The sequence below is a fragment of the Plenodomus lingam genome (genome assembly GCF_022343315.1).
Source record: "Plenodomus lingam strain CAN1 chromosome Unknown contig_6, whole genome shotgun sequence".
Lineage (NCBI taxonomy): Eukaryota > Fungi > Ascomycota > Dothideomycetes > Pleosporales > Leptosphaeriaceae > Plenodomus > Plenodomus lingam.
The window spans coordinates 481,371-500,002 of NW_027093966.1; the positions used below are offsets into that span (position 1 = coordinate 481,371).

The following is an 18,632-nucleotide window of genomic DNA, read 5'->3' on the forward strand; positions in this document are numbered from 1 at the left end:
CTTGTTCTATACCCTCGTCAACAATCCAGAGTCTCTCTCTTTAGTATTGCATGTGCCTCCTGATCAAGTCTCACCACCAGCGCCTCGCTCAAAAACCTTTACACTCCCATCCCCCTTCACTTGATACAAAACCTCCTTCCCTCTGCCTGTCTCGTCCTCAGGCCCCTTGTCCCCAGACTCAAGCCCCAAGTTTAACCATCCCGTCCTCTGCTCCGTACATCTCAACACCCCGCTCACATCTCTTGCGACACCCGTATCCAAGACCCTCACACTCACCACCCTAGTGCTCATATGCGCCAATTTGACCAAGAAATTATGGTGTTCAACTTCCAGGAGTTGGGGCGGTGTGCTGAGGCTCAGCAGTGGAGTGTCGGCTTGTATGTGTGTGAGGACATGTGACACGGTCGACAGGGTATGCAAGGTCAAGAGTAGAGAGGTCATGGCAGAGGGCGCAATGGTCGAGTCTAGGGCGAGTAAGAGGTCAGGGTTGTCCAGGACGACAAAGGTCTTTCTCTGCGTGGGCGAGGTGGATGTGAGGTGGCTGATGGCGGCCGTGATTGTGGTATGCAGGTGTATCAGGTCGAAGGATTTGAGAGTGTGTAAACCTGTTCTTGTTGTTGTGGCTTTGCTTGGACTCGCCATGTCGACTAGCGTGTTCATTACCGGCGTTCTATCAACTGTCGGTGCGGCTGGTATCCGTGGTCCTCTCGCAGGTATCGTCCTCACCTCTGGCAAGCCTCTGTTTGGCAGTGTAGTCGATGCTCGCGCAGATGATGCGCGCAGGCTGTCATCAGCGCCATGTTGTTGTTCCTCGCCATCCTCAAGACACAATCCGGATAGCCCGTCCACAAAGGCAAACCGCCCCTCTTTCCTCAACCTTTCCAGGTCAAGACCTGCTCCCTTTCGGGCTTCGTGTTTCCAGAACTCGTACTCCCTCATCCACGACACAAGCACGACATTATGGCTCTCTTCCTCCCCATGCCCACCATCTGCCGCGTTCGAGGTACTTAGCGCATCGCAAAGATATCGTACGAGCAGCCAATTTGCGCTGGCTCCGAGAGTACTGGTGACGAGAAGAAGCGCATCTTCGCGAGGCAGGCGGACGCAGGGTTGGAGCAAAGGTGGTATGCGCGTGGAGTGTGGCATTGTGGCGCATGTCGAGGCTATTTTTGTGTCTCAGGACTTGATATGGTTGTTATCGATAAGATCAAAGAATTTCGTCATCGTCTTAGCCCTAGCCGGTGACAGTTACCCAGTAGAGCCAAAGCTCTTCAGATGGAGCACAATTTGTCCTCATTTCCAGCCCAACAGGATGCTAATTTGCTCTCAAAGTTGTTGTATTTTCTGATTAATGTACCGACGCTCCAAGCGTCCCAAACAAAGGTCCTGTGCAAATATGCACCTTTGTATCGGCCATGACTTGCTCCCAATACTATGACAATTCCCCCTCGCATGATCTATTTTCTACTTTATGGGCCCGGGCTCCCACCAAATCGACTGGTAAACTTATCCAGAATCGACGGCTCCCTATCCTCAAGTACTACTTCATGACCTTGCTGCTCTGATAAGTTGATTGTCTTTCGCTCTCTCTCAACAGATGTCGAGGTAGTAGGTGTGAAGAGTTGAGTTGGTGGAATTCTTGCATCCGAGAGTTCCTCCCTATGCAGTTTTGCTGCTGCTGTCATATTACAGTCTTCCGCTGTCGTGACTGAGAGAGTGCTGCCATGCTCAAGTGTAGGGTTCAGGTTGGATATATGCGCTTTCAAAGGCTCCGAGCCGAGATCCTTCGTCGACACCATCTCATATGGATTTTCATCTTCAAAAGCCTCGTGCATAGATACATTGGGCGATACTGGCTGATTATCCTTGGCGTATCTGCCCTTATTCTGTATGAGTTTTTCAGTCGTCTCCTCCCTTTCTTCAGATTCCGGATTTGTGAGACTAAGGTCTAGTTTCGATAGCTCGTCGTTTACACTGACTTCGCTCTCTTTAATGGCACTTCGTGATCTCAAGATATTGCTTGATATCATCTGTCCATAGGATGGGCCTTGCGGAGTTTGAATAAGCTCTGAGTTGTGGGCAGCTGATACGCTCGTCGCAATCTTCCCTAGCTCGCTTGCAAAGATCCAGGGAAACGAGATGAGGGGCATATGCTCCTGATCCATCGTACGGGCAGATACCTGTTGGCCCGCAACTGTCTTGGTCGCTTGACACTCGCACAGGGCAGCTTCCATCTCTTTAGCTGTGACGGTATACATGGCCGCGACAAATGGTCCTAGGTGAGACCAGTCGGCTACGCCCGATGAATCGGCAGATTGGCAACAAACCTCACGATACTGTGCCTTCAAAGCGCTCACTGTCCTACCAAACTCCTCTGCAAATTTGTAGTCTCGACTCTCATGGTTATGCGCAAGGACAAAGACTGACCAGGCTTCGAATTCAGTTTGAATTCCGTGTTTTGCCATGAGCCTCCTTAGGGCTTCATCGTAAGCGACTTTGATACCCTCTGCCCTTTGAAGTAGTGACCCGTCGAGGTCATAGGCTTCAAGCACTCGCTTATCGAATCTATTCTCCCATTGCGGTTGGAAATCGACTAGTTGTACCTGATCATAGAGCATACCCAAAATTTTCCTTGATCTGTAGATCTTGTTCGAAGGCAAATGTTTCTTTTCCATGAAGTGGGGGTATTTCTTAGGTCTCAGTTCGCGGTCCATCATGGCAGGGATGCCACTCTTGGGATAGTCGACAGCCTGGGAGTGAAGCTTTGCCAATTCTAGACAAACTGGGTCGTTGATGCCATCAGCACTGATATCGGCTTGTGCTAGATGAGCGTGCGCGATCTGACCCAGGGAATCATTCTTCATATACGTCACGAAAAAATCGCTGATGTCCTCTGAGGTGATCGGTTTTTCGGTCTCGATAGGCTTTTCGGGCGTGAAGTCCATGGGCGGTACGTTGATGATCTTGGGCAAAAGATGGCTATCCCATAGGACCATGTAGTCATCACCATCAAGATCACCCCCCGAGCACATACTGGCAAGATCTCGTTCTCCAGTTTGTGGCAGAACGACTACGTTCCTGAGGTGGCGGAGTGCCGGTATGTCAACTGCACGGACAACCCGGAGGTCGCCTGGATGTAATGACGGATTGCGTGCGAGCACACATAGTCCTTCGATGATTTTATAGTGCCCCGGCTTAGTGGTGTCGTCAACCTGCATGAATATCTCTGGCAGTGTCGCAAGTTTTTCATCTCTTGTTGCATCGAGCCTGGACTGCGGGTCATCCATGTGGCCTTTAAGCAGGGCACTTTCATCTACACATCCAAGAACAAAGGCTCCGTCTTCTACCGCAATCCTTGCTTTTTCCTTTAGGTTCTTGATGGTGTGAGATCTCCAGAGCATAAGTAAAGACATGACGAATGGCTCCTGCGATTTCATAAAGCCATCCAGTACCATACCGGCCATTGTCAACGTAGTCTGGTTCATGTCGATATGTTTTCGCAGTTTCTGTACGGCAATTTGTTCGTCTGACATTGCATTCTCGTAGTCATTCACCATATTTTGTTGCTTCCGGATGAAGACATGGTCCGACACACCGAGATTCGAGAGAACCATAATGATCTGCCGGTTGAAGAATGGAGTTGCGAGAGCAGACGATCGAATGATCTCGAGGCCCGAATACTCAGCCACAAATTTGTGTTGGCTGGGCCGCACATGTACTTCGCTCTTTTGTATGCTGGGATCAAGCGCGAGTACGCCCTTGTAGCCACCCAGACGGAATTGAAACAATGTGGGTGGGTCGTCGAAAGGATTAGGTAGTCCAAGTTCTTTCGCCGCCATCTGAGCAATGAAGAGAGACAACTTCCCAACTCCATCTGTGAAGGTATGTCCATTACGTTCAACGTCATCTATCTCTTGCAAAATAACAGAGTTTCTCATCTTACGGGTAGTCGAGAAGCATTGTCCGATTCGCGCACCGAATTTGGCGACGGTCTTGATGTGATCAAATTTACCTAGAGAAATCCTGATGTCGTCTGCTGACTTGGAAGATGTGGGAGCATAGAAGTAAGCACCATGTTCACGAAACTGAGAGTTTCCAAAGGCAAGGAATTCGTAGTAACGACCTGCGACCACGACACCCTGTGTCATAGCATGATGCACCCTGCTGAATACTGCTTCAGCCCTGTTACCGGGCATATTGCGCAAAACACCCTCATTTTTTTCGTCGGAGAATTTCACTCGTATAAAGCGGTCGGCATCAGCAGCGTACTTTCGAGTGATCCTGTTCGAAGTTTCCATGAGGGGCGAAGCGACATACATCATGGTCGGAGTTATCACGACGGATCTCTGGAGTACGCAATAATCCGGAACTTTCCTTTTTAGACTGCCCCTGATCTTCAAGCTGAAGACGTCCATTGGTTCATAGTAAACATGTTGCTTGTCTACAACTCTTTCCAGTATGTGTATAGCATGGTCAGGCTCCATTGCGGCAAGCGAATCCAGGAATTCTCTGCTGAGCTTGTGTTCTTTCAAGTAACCGTTTGATAGACATGCTTCGAGTTGGTATCGTACGGCGAAGCTCAAAGGGACTTTCTCCGCAGAGAGATGGTCGAAGATGGAATGGGTTGAAGCAGGTTGGAAGTGCGGATGGGTACACGATATCTCTTCCTCTAAAAAACTCCACAAGGGAGAGGGCTTCCTCGGCAGCACGTTGTACTGGTTGAGATCTTTGATTACTATTCCGTGATCCGCCAGAGCACGACTGAATTCCTGAAATTTTTCACCCAATAAGGATTTTGCTTCAAACAATATTTCGTAAGTGGTCCAGAGGCCTGAATGAGAAGTTAGTGCCTGCTTTGGTTCATATTCCCCTGTGCTTACCCAAATCGATAAGGGCTGTGTCCTTGTGTTTCATCAGAGGCGCTTTCCTTAAGCGCTCGCAAATTTCGCTAGTCATAATATCTGTTACGCGAAACCAAGTGTTCCATTCATTCCAGATTCTCTCATTCTTCGAAAAACTTGTGTTAACAGTACCGTCCTTTAGTTGTTCGCCCTCCTCACGTTGAACGAAGAACTGTGGCGGGGAATCGAATGGAATGACCAAGTTGGTCTCACCCGTGTATTTGCCATCAATCTTGTAGATTTGCGAGATTAGGGCAATGGGTAGTCTGAATCGATACCTCCGGGTGCGTCCGTCAACTTCGAATGCAAATTGCAGATCCAACTCTTTCCGTTGTAGATTCAGCATCAATGATATGCCTTGAGACGAGTTGATGGTCTGCATGGCAATCATGCCCATGTCTGCAACTCTAGGTCCAAAAGTAATTGCTTTCGCTGGTAGTATGTTGAATTCGTAATAGCGTATCGACGGATTAACAGGACTTTGAATTGAATTGAAAAGGGGCTGTACAAAGTCATATTTCAACCATGTGTTACCAACTTGTATACGCTTGTCGGGGAGAGTCTTGAAGGGAGGAGGTTGGAAAATGACCCAGGCGTTGTTGTCGTATGATCCTAGCTGCATCTCAATCCTGAATACATTACCATACCGAGACAGCGCTAGATAAACATCTCTTGTCCACTGGGTCTTGGGCAGGCCATAGATTTTGATTTTTGCTTCTTGCTGATAGACCCAATGCTTCTCTCCCCCTCTGATCACCGGCCTCGCTCTAGCATTGTGACTAGCAGAGATGGGGCGTTGCTGCAGGCTATGCGTCCTCGAGGAGGGAGACGACCGTGAGATCGGCTTGGATGGGCTTGAGAGTGGACTGGAACGAGAAATGAAGGTCTTATTGATCTGATTATCATTCAAGAGGAAGAATGACTGTTGTTTGATTGGTGTGTTCGGTGCATCAGAGGGCATAGTGGTTCCCGGCTCAGGAGTGCTAGTCGCATCTTGTGTATTTGAAGACGGCATCAGCGTGGGATAGTCCTGGTACAGATGCTCACTGGAATCACCGGAGTTGGCTTGGTATTCGCTTCTGGTCCCTCCACGACCATGAAATCCCCAACGGCCAGCTCGCTGATGGTGGCCTGGGCTGCGGTCCATGATGCAACCCACACCAGAGGATCTCAGTAGTGACAGTGACCTCTTGGTAGATTATGTGGAATATGCGACTCGGTTTGAAAGTTATGAGGAACCACAGTCTTCCTAGGTAGGTATCCGCTCGAAAAGTTCCTCTCGTGAGTGTGTTGTTGAGGACGATGAGTGGGCTGGTGGGTCAGAAATGGCCAGAGAAGGCTCGAAGATTTTGTTTGTTTGTTTATTTGTCGTCGTGCTTGCTGTCTCGTCAGGATCAGAGACAAGGTAAAGGATTACCAAGTGAGTGTGTCGATGAGGCAGCTGATTGGTAGTGACTGCAGCTTTAGTAAACACGGTCAGGCGGTGACGGCGCGGGCGGCGGACCGTGTATGATAGCGGTGTATACAACTAAGACCAGGCTTGACAATTTCGCTGTCGATGTATGAGAACAGTCGGTTATTGATGATAGAATCAAAGGTTGCGTGTTCGCGATTGGAGAGCAAACGCTCTGACACTTGACGAAGCAGGAGCGAGGATCCCACACCGCAGGTGAGACCGCGAACGTAAAGTATGACGATACAGAAAAATGACAATAGTCTTGCGATAGCAATCATTTCAGGGGAATTGGTTCCTGGGGAGATAAGAACACCTCATGCGACGATATCCGTTGTTCACTTGAAACGCCTTCAGCCGCCATACAATAAGTCCAGAAATCGAACGCTGGTATCCATAATCTTCTACACTTCCTCTACATTTTTAGTTGAATTCACAACTCAGTGGCAGTCTCGTCATCATCCGGAACTCGGCCCGTCCCTGCCAGGAAGTTACCCGGCGTGAGAGGTGTACCGGCCATAAAGTCTTCTTCCATGTCAACATCTGCTTGCTCAAAAGCCTCCAAGCTGCCTCGCCTATCTCTTAGCGAGCGTCCTCGATTTCCTTGGCCTATCGCTTTCTCTGCTGGAGTAAAGCCAACAGTTGTATGTCGGCGATTCGGAGACACCTGTCTCAAGACTGAACGCTTGCTAGGCGACAGTCCCCTTGATGTTGATTTAGAGGCGGTATTGGCCTTTGGCACGGACGGAGTATGCATGGTAGGGACCTTGAACGGCGGGTAAGGCTTGGGCCGTACTGGATTGCGATCCCTGTTCTGAAAGGAACTTGCTCCTGATGATGCGAAAGTCTGATCGGTGATGGCATCCATATCGGCATCTCTGATGTCCTGGGCACAAGGGGCGGCCTTCGGCACGGTACCCTGAGTCGGAGGAACTAGTGGGTGATGTCGAAGTTCTCGTGATCCACGTGGAGTCTGAGGATCGACACCTTTTCCCTCTGATCGAGACGGCGAGCGCATTGCCAGAGGGTTCTGAGTTCCTAGGCCCATAGAAGCCAACACATTCCTACGCAGTGTTCTAAGCTCGTATAACTCTTCCTCTTGCTCAGAGCAAAGCTCGGTAAGCTCCTGTGTGCGGACCTCCAAAGACGATATCGAGGCTTGCAGAAGTTGACCTTCTCGATACATGTCATCGTAGGCGCCTTGGAGCTGCAGAGTTTCTTGTTGGGCGGCGCGCAGTTGACTATGTAAACTGGTCTTTTCTGCCTCAGCACATGCGACAGCGGCCTCCATGTTATTACTATACTCCATCTTCAGCTTTTTCAACACTTCCTCTGATGATTCCTTCAACTCCTGATGGCTGACCTGGAGCTCACTCAGTTTAGACACGGTAAGCTCGAGCTCTTCTTCTGTGCCTCGTAATTGTGTTTCCATGTCGAAGTTTCGAGTCTGGAGATGGGTGAGTTCGCCGGCCTGTCTGGATGTGGTTATTCGCTCATTTTGCAGTTGTTGCTCGCTATCATTGAGTCGATTTTGCAGTTGCGCATACTGTCCGTTCAGAGTACGCAGAGCGCTCTCTTTCTCCTCCTGGGTAACTTTCATATGATCCATCATGCCATTCAACTCTTTCAGTCGCACAGTCCAGGCACGGTACTCTTCTTCACGCTCGACTTCTCTAGCAGCATATAATTGCTCCATGTTCCTAAGAGTCTCTTTCGCTTTTTCGTCTGCTTCAGCAATTTCATTTTTGAGGTTGTCGATTCTCAAGATCAATCTCTTGTTTGCATCACTCATTTCACGTTTCTCTTTCTCTAGGAGCTCCTTCTCATCATCCAGGCCTTGGAGATGTAGTTCGTCGTCAGATATTCGGGACTGCAGTACCGAGACTTGCTTTGAAAGCTCGGCGACCTTTTCCTCGAGCTCGGCCGTCTTATCTCGCTCCCTCCGTAGTGGCTCTTCGACAGTGGAGCAGCGGGATTCTAGGTCTTGACAAATTTGTGCTACTGACCGTATGATTAAGTCCCGTTGATAATGATTTTGACTCTCTAGCTCTGAATTGAGACGGCTACGCCAGTCCTGTAAATGCTGACCCGTGTAGGGCGTACTTGCTTCTTGAAACAGCGATATCGCGGATCGATCTAGTGGTGGGACTGAATGTGAACAAGAATCTGCATAGGAAGGTAGCTTCCGTTGCTTTTCAATGAGTGCCATGACTAAAGTAGGTGATAAGCTCGGCTCTCCTACATGTGCAGTCGCAGCTGTCATCAGTAGAGTAGCGATAGTCGCAGACAGTAGTTTCTGGTGCTGTGACGCTGCGTATGTTTTACATGGCTTCTTTGGGTAGTCTAATCGTGTCTCGAGAAAATTGAGAAATTTACATAGCATATCTTGTGTCTCCTTGATCGTGAGCGCACGCAATGCATTGCGACGTAGTTCTTCCGATGTGCACATGGCAGTGGTGAGCGTATCCATCACGGTAATCAGAAAGCCACTCCCGTGAATTGAGGGGTTCAACATGCAGGTCTCGAGTACACGTGTATAGATTTTCTGTATAGTGATTGGTTGAAGGCGGTCCTGTGATGGTTCAGTATGTCAAGTTGTAAGCCATTCCTCGCACTTACAGCAAAAGCTGGGAGACACTCTGAAACTGACTCTTGCAGGTCGCATTTGTGATCCATGGAGGAGATGATACGTGCTAGAGAAGGCTCACACTGCGTCACAGCATCAGATTGCACACCTGTTGTTCCGATGATCAACGCGTGAAACCCTGCTGCTTCGAAAAAGATGGCTGAGTTCGCATCTAGGCGCTCGATTTTCTCAATGAGCTTGAGAAAAGTTCCTTTGGCGCGAGCATCGGATTTTGGCCAGTTCTCGCGTACATTTTGGTCGATGACTCGTAATACTCGCGAGGCAATGCGGATGCCATGGATGGCATCTTCGTCAGACACACCCACACCACCTTTGATGGCCCAGACGACACTGAGACTTGCAAGGGAAATGGTCCTGTACAAGCTCATTGATCCGAAGAACAACTTCTGCCCCGAAGCTGTCGTCCAATTCTTTTTTGTGCCTTGTGTAGATACAATATGATTGGGCGGGCACGTTTGACGAAGGTGGGATGCTTCAGGGTACTCTATGAGCAAAACGATGCCGAAGCACCAGAGCAACAGCATTGCATCTTTCCCGACGTCAGTTGACTTGAGAATGTGACGGAGCTGTTGGTCAAATTGCTGCTGTGCATCGCTTGGAAGCAGACTAAAAAGCTGATGGCATGCTCCATCGAGCATGTGATATACTGGCTTCAGAGTGTCAACACATGGATTCTGGTTCGACCTCTGAAAGACGCGGAGAAAGAATTCCTGTGCAGAAGAGGGCAGGGGGATCGGAAGTGGGTGCGAAAGGATGAGCACGCATAGGTCAGCATACTACTACCCGTCAGTTTCATACCTTCGATTTGGACATGACACTCACGTCATCAAAGTCCTGCTGGGAAGAGTTCGCTTTGGTGAGTAGAGCATTGAGCAAGCCAGGCTTGAGAAGCAACAATTCGTGCCGGAACTCTGGGGCATGGCCTATGGCATGTTCTGTCAGTCGGTCCCCAGGTAGGCTCCAGAAGAGCAGAATGCATACATAGCTGCTGTAAGATGGGCAAAGTGTGTGAGGCGAGAGGCAGTGCATCGTACACGACGGATACCAGTTTCTGGATGGCGCATTTTGAATGGTCGGCAACGCATGTACGGATCGATGGAATATCGTTACGAGACAAGACGTGGGCCAACCCCTAGGAAGAGTTCTCGCATCAGCACTGATGGCTGGAGTTGATGCATATGCACATGTACATGGATGGAGTCATGTGCCTTGGAATGGTAGCCCCGAAGTAACGCGACTGGGTGCTGCAGGGAGAAGAGGGAGGAATTTGCAACGACGGGAGGCTTACGGAAAGAGAAGCCGGATATGAACAGGCAATAATGCTCGTCAGCTCTGCGGCTAGTGCTGCGGCGTTGTCCGCCATGTCTGCTTGATGGAGGCAAAAGTCGGGACATGCTTGTGTGCGTGAGTGTCTCCCTATCTAGGCACCGGTACCGGTATCCGTGCTGCCCTGACAACCGAGGAACAGCGTTGACGACGACGGACACGAGAAGGTCAACATGCCTGTCCACGCTTCACCCGCACCGTGGCCCACAATTGTTCATGGATCAATTGAAGGGCGAGTAGTAGATGCAGTAAATGATGTTGGCAGTGTAAGGTAATGGTAGGTACGATGTGATGTTTGCTGTAGGCTTGGGTAATGTCATCTTTGGCAGGACGGTCCTGTTGGTATTGCCAGCCTGGTATGCAAATGAGGGTACCTTCTTTTCCAAGGCGTGAAGAGCCGAGTACCGCACGGTACTATGATCATGGTCAACAGATGGATTTCATAGCTGCTGGCTGGTTCGTAGCATGTGGGTGCCATGTTTTGGAACCAACTTGTTGGTGGCCACCATACCGAACACTACCTACCTACCGGTCCCGGTACGATAGAGAAGTCATGTCGCCTCCCCACCTGTTTGCCCTTTTCCCCTACTATCATCACGCATCGCATCCAGCATGGATCCTGCATCTCACAGAGAGCGGTCCAAGTGGGGCTGTGCCAGCCTTCTCGGACTGTCCGGGTACGCACGCGCGCTACCTAGCTACCGTAGCATGTAGATATGGTATTATGTTATCTACCCTGATCATGCAGTCTTCGTCAGCTTCACACAAGAACGAAGTATACTTTAGAGTACTCTAATGTGCCTTTCGTTCACTGCCCCAATTCGCCGAGCTGGTGCCGGCTGAGTGGGGAAATACCGTAACCCCATCAGCTACCAAACGCTGAGGTACTGAACGCCTGACTTACTGACTTGCCCTATGTAGTCCTCCTTCTCATTCGATCATTACGGTACGAGGGTGATCGGGCTGGAAAAGAAGTCCCCTGTCCACTTGTGTCTCCTCTGGGTTTTGTGAGCGTAATCGTGTCACGACAAGCTGTTGGATGATTCGACATGTGCAATCTCGCGTACTGCTACCGCTACCTACACTCAGCTTCTTCTTTCTTGACTTTCTTTTTACTGCAGTCTCCACTTGAGCCTCACAGCAATGGGCGTCGCAACCCACATACCGCCGCGCATTTCACTGGCCCGTCCTGAGGCCGCCCCTGCACTCAAGGGTGACGTCCAACGAGCATCGCGCAACGCGCATCGCCCACAAAACATGGCCCGTTTCCACCACTGGGGACTTTGCTGCGCATCTACGGGTCTGACCAACCGCTTCGTCACGCGACACAAAAATGCGAGTGGAGATGACATCCACTGTCATCCACTGTCATCCGTTGCCACGATCCATCATCATCCCTAGCACAACCTGGTTTGCCCGTGGTCCTGGTCTCTCTCTCCCCCTCCCCCCCGCAATCACTTGCTTGTGCTCCTACATAGTATGTAACCGCCGGTAGCCCTTGCAGCTGATCTCATGCATGCCATCCGTTTGCTGCGTGAACCGAGATGCCATGGCCGAGTGCTGCTACTCTTCCTGATGATGATGATGATGACGATCAGACTCCAGTCACGGTAGCCTATCACCTTTTCACCGGTCGATCCCAAGTCCACGTACCGTTCAATATTTTATTGCCGACTGTACCTGTGCGCTGGTCTCCAAAAAAAAGTCTGTGGAGTACTCTAGCTACAGTACGGGACCACGCGATGCCTAGAAGGTCAAGTTGCGCCAACTGCGTTTAGACTCAAATAGTCATGGCAGTTATCCCCGCTTCTCACCTTATGCCGTTAACTATGAACCTTGATCCACATGATGCATAGCCCAGCCCGGCAGCCATCGAGTATTCGCCTCCCTCTTTCCATTACTTTAGCTTCACTATCATTGCACCATGGTTCATGGCTAGTACGGGTGACTTCCAACGCTTGACTGAAATCATTCAATTCGACATCCATCTTACAGCAACTTGACTGTTCTTTTGCATCCTCCATTTCAACATGTTTCGTCAACCGACACTTCGATTCAGGCAAATCATTTCTCCCTGGCTGAAGCGGGGTGGTAGTCGAGCGCGATCAGGAACAGAGCAAAGGGCCAGATCCGGGAGTCTACGAACACCCTTCTGGAATTCTGGAAGGGTCATGCTTTTCTCGGCGGTTACGGGTACTACCACCTATGCCTACGGCGTCAACGACGACCATAATCGGCATCAGCTGCCGTGGTCAAAAACACAAGGGCCTCAATATGCGAATAAAAGGGATATGGAAACGGCGCGTTTAGGGAACCTGAACATGCTGGTAGAACCATGCTAACACTGTCATTAGGCAATTGGGGAGCTCCGTGAGCTCCTTGGAGAAGAAGCTGTGAGTACCGACGATGAAGACTTGCATAGGCATGGATATTCGGAATGGTCATCTGTCAACATCGATCAGTTACCCGTCGCCGTGGTGTATCCGAAATCGACAGAAGAGGTATCCAAGCTCGCAAAGGTGTGCAGCAAGTACAAGATCCCAATGAGTATGTATACGACCATCAAACTCGACTCTTAGCTGAATTGTGTAGTCCCTTATGCTGGGGGTTCCAGTCTCGAAGCCAACTTCTCTGCCCCGTTTGGCGGTATGAGCATCGACTTCTCGTTCATGGATCAGATCATTGCCCTGCACGCAGACGAGTGAGTGTCTTCATACACAACAAAGAGATATACTGACATGCGTGCTACAGTATGGACGTCGTCGTTCAGCCTTCTGTGCCGTGGATGAGCTTGAATGATCAGATCAAAGACTCAGGCCTCTTCTTCCCCGTAGACCCTGGCCCGTCTGTAAGCGCTTCCACCAATGGTCTCGCCATCAACCTGCGGTAACCCAAAAGAGGCAATCCCGGCCTTTTGCTAACCTAAACACCAGGCACGGATTGGAGGCATGGTGGGCACGTCGTGCAGGTACTGACTGCTATTCATTCAAGTACACTAGGGGAGCAACTGACAACCAGCAGCGGAACGAATGCCGTACGATATGGTACGATGAAGGACTGGGTGATCAACCTCACAGTTGTGCTTGCAGATGGAACTGTCATCAAAACGCGACGACGACCACGGTAAGTAAGCCCCCATCGCAATTAAAAGTCTCTGTAAACCTAATCATGTCACAGAAAATCATCTGCTGGCTACAACCTCACGGGTCTGTTCGTCGGTTCAGAGGGAACGCTTGGAATCGTGACCGAAATCACGCTGAAATTGGCCGTCATACCGGAAGAGACCAGTGTCGCTGTTGTCACATTTCCATCGATACGAGATGCTGCAGCTGCAGCATCCAAGGTGTTGCGTACTGGAGTTCCCGTGGCAGCAATGGAAATCATGGACGAAGTACAAATGGGCGTGATAAATAAAGCTGGGTCGACGAGTAAAAAGTGGAAGGAATTGCCAACAATGTTCTTCAAGTAAGTCGTACAGGGATCGTTTAACCCCCTCCGATCGCGTGCTAAAGAGCCTCAAACAGGTTCTCGGGTACCAAAGCAGGGGTAAGCTCAGCCCTACATGTCGAACAATTACCCGGAAAGGAACTGACTGCATGATAGGTGCGGGAAAATATCCAACTGGTCAAGTCAATATCAAGAGACTATAAGAGTGGGGACTTCGAGTTTGCCGTCAGTCCCGAGGAGCAAAAGACACTATGGTCGGCACGAAAGGAATCACTTTGGAGTATGATGGCACTTCGTCGTGAGGGTGATGAGGTATGGTCTACGGATGTAGCCGTACCCATTTCGAGGCTTCCGGACATTATAGGGAAGCAAACGAGCAAGCTTATTCCAACAAACATGGCCGTACTGACTGTGGTATAGAGATTTCCAAGAAGGAAATGGATGATCTTGGTCTTTTCGCGAGTATCCTCGGACACATTGGAGATGGCAATTTCCATGAGAGCATCATGTATAACAGCAAAGACCCCAAAGAACGCGCGGCCGTCGAGAAGTGTGTACATGATATGGTCGATCGCGCTCTGGAAATGGAGGGCACCTGCACTGGTATGATGAGAAAGACGTAACACTGACGAATACTGACGTTTAAAAATAGGTGGTACGCTTTGTATTTTACGAACGAAGTAGAGAGTTACTGACAAACAATGTTATAGAACATGGTATTGGACTTGGAAAGAAAGAGTCGCTCCAGAAAGAGCTCGGTCTGGAAACGATTAACGTCATGCGAAGTATCAAGCGTGCTCTGGACCCGTATTGGCTGATGAATCCTGGGAAGATAATGGATGCTTTGCCTTGATCGAGAAGACCAGGATGTGGAAAGCCACAGAGCCCAAGTGCCACTCCGTTGAGAACTCGGCACAGTATTCTCGAGGAGTGACAAGTTTACTTGAGTCCAAGGGGTGACAGATGATTGTCATGTGTTACAATCACGATTTGACGCGAACGGTGAGGAATGCCTGGGCGGGGCTACGGTACCAAGGTGGGAATGCAACGTCTTTATTCAGTACCCATCAACAGGCCACAAGTTGACAAGGACCCTGATGATGATAATTGTGCGCTGTAATTTGAGTAATGCTCGAATGCTTTTGTAGTATATAATGTTTCTATATGGTAGCTATTGAATGGAGCGACAATACCGCGTATCGGCAAGTTAGCGGCGCAGTGACAAACAAGTACAAAGCTATTTAGGGCTGCGCTGAAGCAACGCAAATACAGCAAGTTGATTTTTTCTTTGCTAAGCTCGATGCAATAAATTCTGCCGAACACCTGTCACTCAGGTCGTTTTCAGCTCTTTTGGTGAGGTTGGCCACCTCCACCTCCGCGATCGGTGTTTGCATTTTCCACCCCCCCCCACCCCTCGCGTCGCGTCATAACATCAAAGTACTCTAGATCTGCATATTTGCTTGAGACTGTATCTGCACCCACAACCATGGACGTCGAACACTTTACAGCCCCAAAACGGGAATTCCCCAAGAAGAAGTGCGGTGCGTGCACTTGGTTCTCTAGACATCGGGTTGGAGTACTGACACAGTCACAGGCGTCTTGGGCGCAACCGGATCCGTGGGCCAACGCTTTATCCTCCTGCTCGCCCTACACCCACATTTTGAACTGCACGCTGTCGGCGCCTCTGAGCGCTCAGCCGGTAAGAAGTACAAGGATGCAGTGAGATGGAAGCAGGCGCTTCCTTTCACGGAGCGTATCGGCAATTTGGTCGTCAAGAAATGTACACCTGAGGAGTTCAAGGACTGCGACCTGGTCTTCTCGGGCTTGGACAGCGACGTAGCTGGCGATGTTGGTTCGTAGCCCCCGCAGTTCTAGGATTGTCTTGCTGACTGAGGGCTATAGAAATGGCTTTCCTCAAGTCAGAACTCGCCGTCTTCTCCAATGCGAAGAACTACCGTCGTGATCCGCTCGTTCCCCTCGTTGTCCCTACGGTCAACCTCCCACATCTCGACGTGATCAAGCACCAGCGACAACACCATAAGCTAGCAAAGGGATTCCTCGTCTGCAACTCGAATTGCGCAGTCATTGGCATAGTCATTCCCTTCGCTGCGCTACAAGACAAGTTTGGCCCTATTCACCAAGTCTCTGTGGTTACGATGCAAGCAGTCTCGGGTGCTGGATATCCCGGCGTGAGCAGCATGGACATCATCGACAACGTCGTACCGTTTATCTCGGGTGAAGAGGACAAGCTTGAAACTGAGGCCTCAAAGATCCTTGGCAGTGTGAACGACGATATCACAGGCTTCGTTGATCAGCCCATGAAGGTCTCTGCGGCCTGTAATCGCGTCCCGGTCCTCGACGGCCATACTGCATGCGTGTCCTTACGCTTCCAACGTCGCCCGCCACCGAGTGCAGAGGAGGTCAAGCAGGCGATGCGCGACTACGTCTCTGAGGCGCAAAAGCTCGGCTGCCCATCTGCGCCTTCCAAGGCGATTGTGGTCATGGACGAGCCAGACCGACCTCAGCCAAGGCTGGACAGAGAAACCGACAGAGGGTATGCCGTCAGTGTAGGACGGATACGAGAAGACGAGGCCGGCATCTTTGATATCAAATTTGTCGCTCTTAGTCACAATAGTGAGTTGGCCAAGCTCAAGCTAGCTAGAACTCTGGAACTAATCCATTCCAGCCGTAATCGGTGCTGCGGGATCGTCGATATTGAACGCAGAAGCAGCAGTTTTGAAAGGGTTTGCATGATTTATAGGATCTGGATGTCCCAACCACTGCGACCAGCCCCCTTCCAGGACGCCCTTCATAGTATGGTCAACCACAAATACCATTGTTTTAGAATTGTCCCTGACCATGTAAATTCAAAACTGGGTCTAGGACAAGGACGATTGAATTACACTTGCTCGTGTCGCTCCCATGTCTGCAAGGGAAGCCTAAAACTTGTTTGATTTTACGGTCAACCATTTTGGCTAACAGTGCCTCAAGTTTCATTGACGCGCGCAGAACAGAGATGGGATTACAAAAGCGCGGCCATGTGTGAATCCAGAGAATGTGACCTCCACCTCATCATGAAGTCGGGGGGAAACTAATTGTGCATTCTTTTGATCGATCGAGTTGTGGTTGTGACGAGGAAGATGGCCACTGCTATACTCTACAGGTGGGGTGGGCCCGAAACGGCTTAGCTGATCCACGGCTCGCTTAGCAAAGTGCTCTGAAGGTCGAAATTGAATTTCGAACCTCGACTTCTAACCTGACAGGACCTCCGACAACTTCACCAACTAACCTCACGAGACAGTCAAAATGGGTCGTGGACCAAAGAAGCACCAGAAGCGCCTCAGCGCGCCCTCGCACTGGCTCTTGGACAAACTGTCCGGTACGCTCGACCACCGCCGCCGCCGCGCTGCTACTATGGCTGGCCCAACTGCGAGACGAAGATACTGACGGTTCTCAGGTGCCTATGCTCCCAAGGCATCCCCCGGTCCTCACAAGCTTCGCGACTCGCTGCCTCTGATCATTTTCCTCCGCAACCGTTTGAAGTACGCTCTCAACGCGCGCGAGGTCAATGCTATCCTCATGCAGCGCCTCGTCAAGGTTGACGGCAAGGTCCGCACCGACTCCACCTTCCCTTCGGGCTTGATGGATGTCATCTCGATCGAGAAGACGGGCGAGAACTTCCGCCTGATCTACGACACCAAGGGTCGCTTCACCGTCCACCGCATCACGGACGAGGAAGCACAATACAAGCTCGGAAAGGTCAAGCGTGTCCAGCTTGGCAAGGGCGGAATTCCCTACTTGGTTACGCACGATGCGCGAACGTAAGTTCCTGCCTCTATCAGCCGTTGACCATAGTGTGGGCTAGGTGTTTGAGGGAAACCTCTCTCACCAGGCATACGACCAGGGTCTGGCTATGTCAGAATTGCTGCTAAAAAATGTGTAGTATCCGTTACCCCGACCCTGCTATCAAGGTCAACGACACTGTCAAGATCGATCTTTCCACTGGCAAGATCTCAGACTTCATCAAGTTTGATACTGGTGTCCTTGTCATGGTCACCGGTGGTCGCAACATGGGTCGTGTCGGTGTCATCACCCACCGTGAGCGTCACGACGGAGGCTTCAACATTGTCCACTTGAAGGATGCTGTTGACAACGAGTTCACCACCCGTGAGACCAACGTTATGTAAGTTTGAAGACGAAGGCTACTTGAAGTGCTTTGCCTAACCAATACGTAGTGTCATTGGCAAGGAGAAGCCATGGATCTCCCTGCCCAAGGGCAAGGGTGTCAAGCTCTCCATCGCCGAGGAGCGTGACCGCCGCAGGGCGTACGCCATTGCCGGCCACTAAATGCGGTCGCGCACGGTGCAATAGGTTAAGCATATGAGGTTTCAGGGATATCATGAGCATCGGTGCAGGCTTGGGTTCTACAAAAAGTCGGGCGTTGATGAGCACTCGTGGGAAGGCCGAGCACACATGTGCTTTTCACATGGATACCAAATGAAGACATTAGAATCAAAACAAAAACAGTTGAAAATTGCAGTCTGTGAAGGATGCCAGGCTGAGACGTGAAGATGTGAAGACCGGAGGGTTGGTAGGTTGGGTAGTGTGTGTACTGTGACAGCTTGCGACGCGACATGGGTACAGTCAAACGCAGGAGTGGAGGGCAATGCAATTGGGCGGCAGAAGGAAAAGCAATGGGCAAAGTAGGCATGGGAACAGGTATGAGCAGTATGATCTACAATCGATGAGAGCTTGGTGGCGTTTGGAAAGCTGGCAGAGAAGGGGTTCTGGCCAGTGGGTTTAGTTGGAGTGGAGTGGAGTGGAGTGGAGTGGAGTGGAGTGGAGTGGACCAGGGGCC

At 50.4% G+C, this 18,632-nt stretch overlaps 6 protein-coding genes across 6 annotated transcripts; 3 read left to right on the top strand and 3 right to left on the bottom strand.

The window, feature by feature from the left end:
* Positions 1-63: 63 nt before the first annotated feature.
* On the bottom strand, positions 64-1,146 carry IAQ61_009403 (uncharacterized protein; the record flags this gene model as incomplete). The annotated part of the gene is made up of 1 exon (XM_003838162.1): positions 64-1,146. One exon carries the CDS (start codon positions 1,144-1,146, stop codon positions 64-66), a length of 1,083 nt encoding a protein of 360 aa, XP_003838210.1.
* A 323-nt stretch (positions 1,147-1,469) lies between these two features.
* On the bottom strand, positions 1,470-6,048 carry IAQ61_009404 (uncharacterized protein; the record flags this gene model as incomplete). Its single annotated transcript, XM_003838164.2, has 2 exons — positions 1,470-4,831; positions 4,881-6,048. The coding sequence occupies 2 exons, from the start codon at positions 6,046-6,048 to the stop codon at positions 1,470-1,472; spliced, it is 4,530 nt and encodes a 1,509-aa protein (XP_003838212.2).
* Positions 6,049-6,787: 739 nt separating this feature from the next.
* Positions 6,788-10,364, bottom strand: IAQ61_009405 (uncharacterized protein; the record flags this gene model as incomplete). The annotated part of the gene is made up of 5 exons (XM_003838165.2): positions 6,788-8,926; positions 8,974-9,777; positions 9,824-9,924; positions 9,983-10,133; positions 10,290-10,364. 5 exons carry the CDS (start codon positions 10,362-10,364, stop codon positions 6,788-6,790), a joined length of 3,270 nt encoding a protein of 1,089 aa, XP_003838213.2.
* Positions 10,365-12,357: 1,993 nt separating this feature from the next.
* IAQ61_009406 (uncharacterized protein) lies at positions 12,358-14,627 on the top strand (the record flags this gene model as incomplete). The annotated part of the gene is made up of 12 exons (XM_003838169.2): positions 12,358-12,627; positions 12,682-12,874; positions 12,920-13,028; positions 13,079-13,175; positions 13,261-13,295; positions 13,349-13,450; positions 13,505-13,792; positions 13,852-13,873; positions 13,931-14,072; positions 14,195-14,377; positions 14,427-14,429; positions 14,485-14,627. 12 exons carry the CDS (start codon positions 12,358-12,360, stop codon positions 14,625-14,627), a joined length of 1,587 nt encoding a protein of 528 aa, XP_003838217.2.
* A 633-nt stretch (positions 14,628-15,260) lies between these two features.
* Positions 15,261-16,672, top strand: IAQ61_009407 (uncharacterized protein; the record flags this gene model as incomplete). The annotated part of the gene is made up of 6 exons (XM_066098370.1): positions 15,261-15,315; positions 15,369-15,626; positions 15,677-16,408; positions 16,461-16,518; positions 16,576-16,588; positions 16,658-16,672. The coding sequence occupies 6 exons, from the start codon at positions 15,261-15,263 to the stop codon at positions 16,670-16,672; spliced, it is 1,131 nt and encodes a 376-aa protein (XP_065951529.1).
* A 408-nt stretch (positions 16,673-17,080) lies between these two features.
* RPS4 (40S ribosomal eS4 domain-containing protein) lies at positions 17,081-17,961 on the top strand (the record flags this gene model as incomplete). The annotated part of the gene is made up of 3 exons (XM_003838176.2): positions 17,081-17,153; positions 17,232-17,595; positions 17,718-17,961. The coding sequence occupies 3 exons, from the start codon at positions 17,081-17,083 to the stop codon at positions 17,959-17,961; spliced, it is 681 nt and encodes a 226-aa protein (XP_003838224.2).
* Between the last annotated feature and the right edge of the window lie 671 nt (positions 17,962-18,632).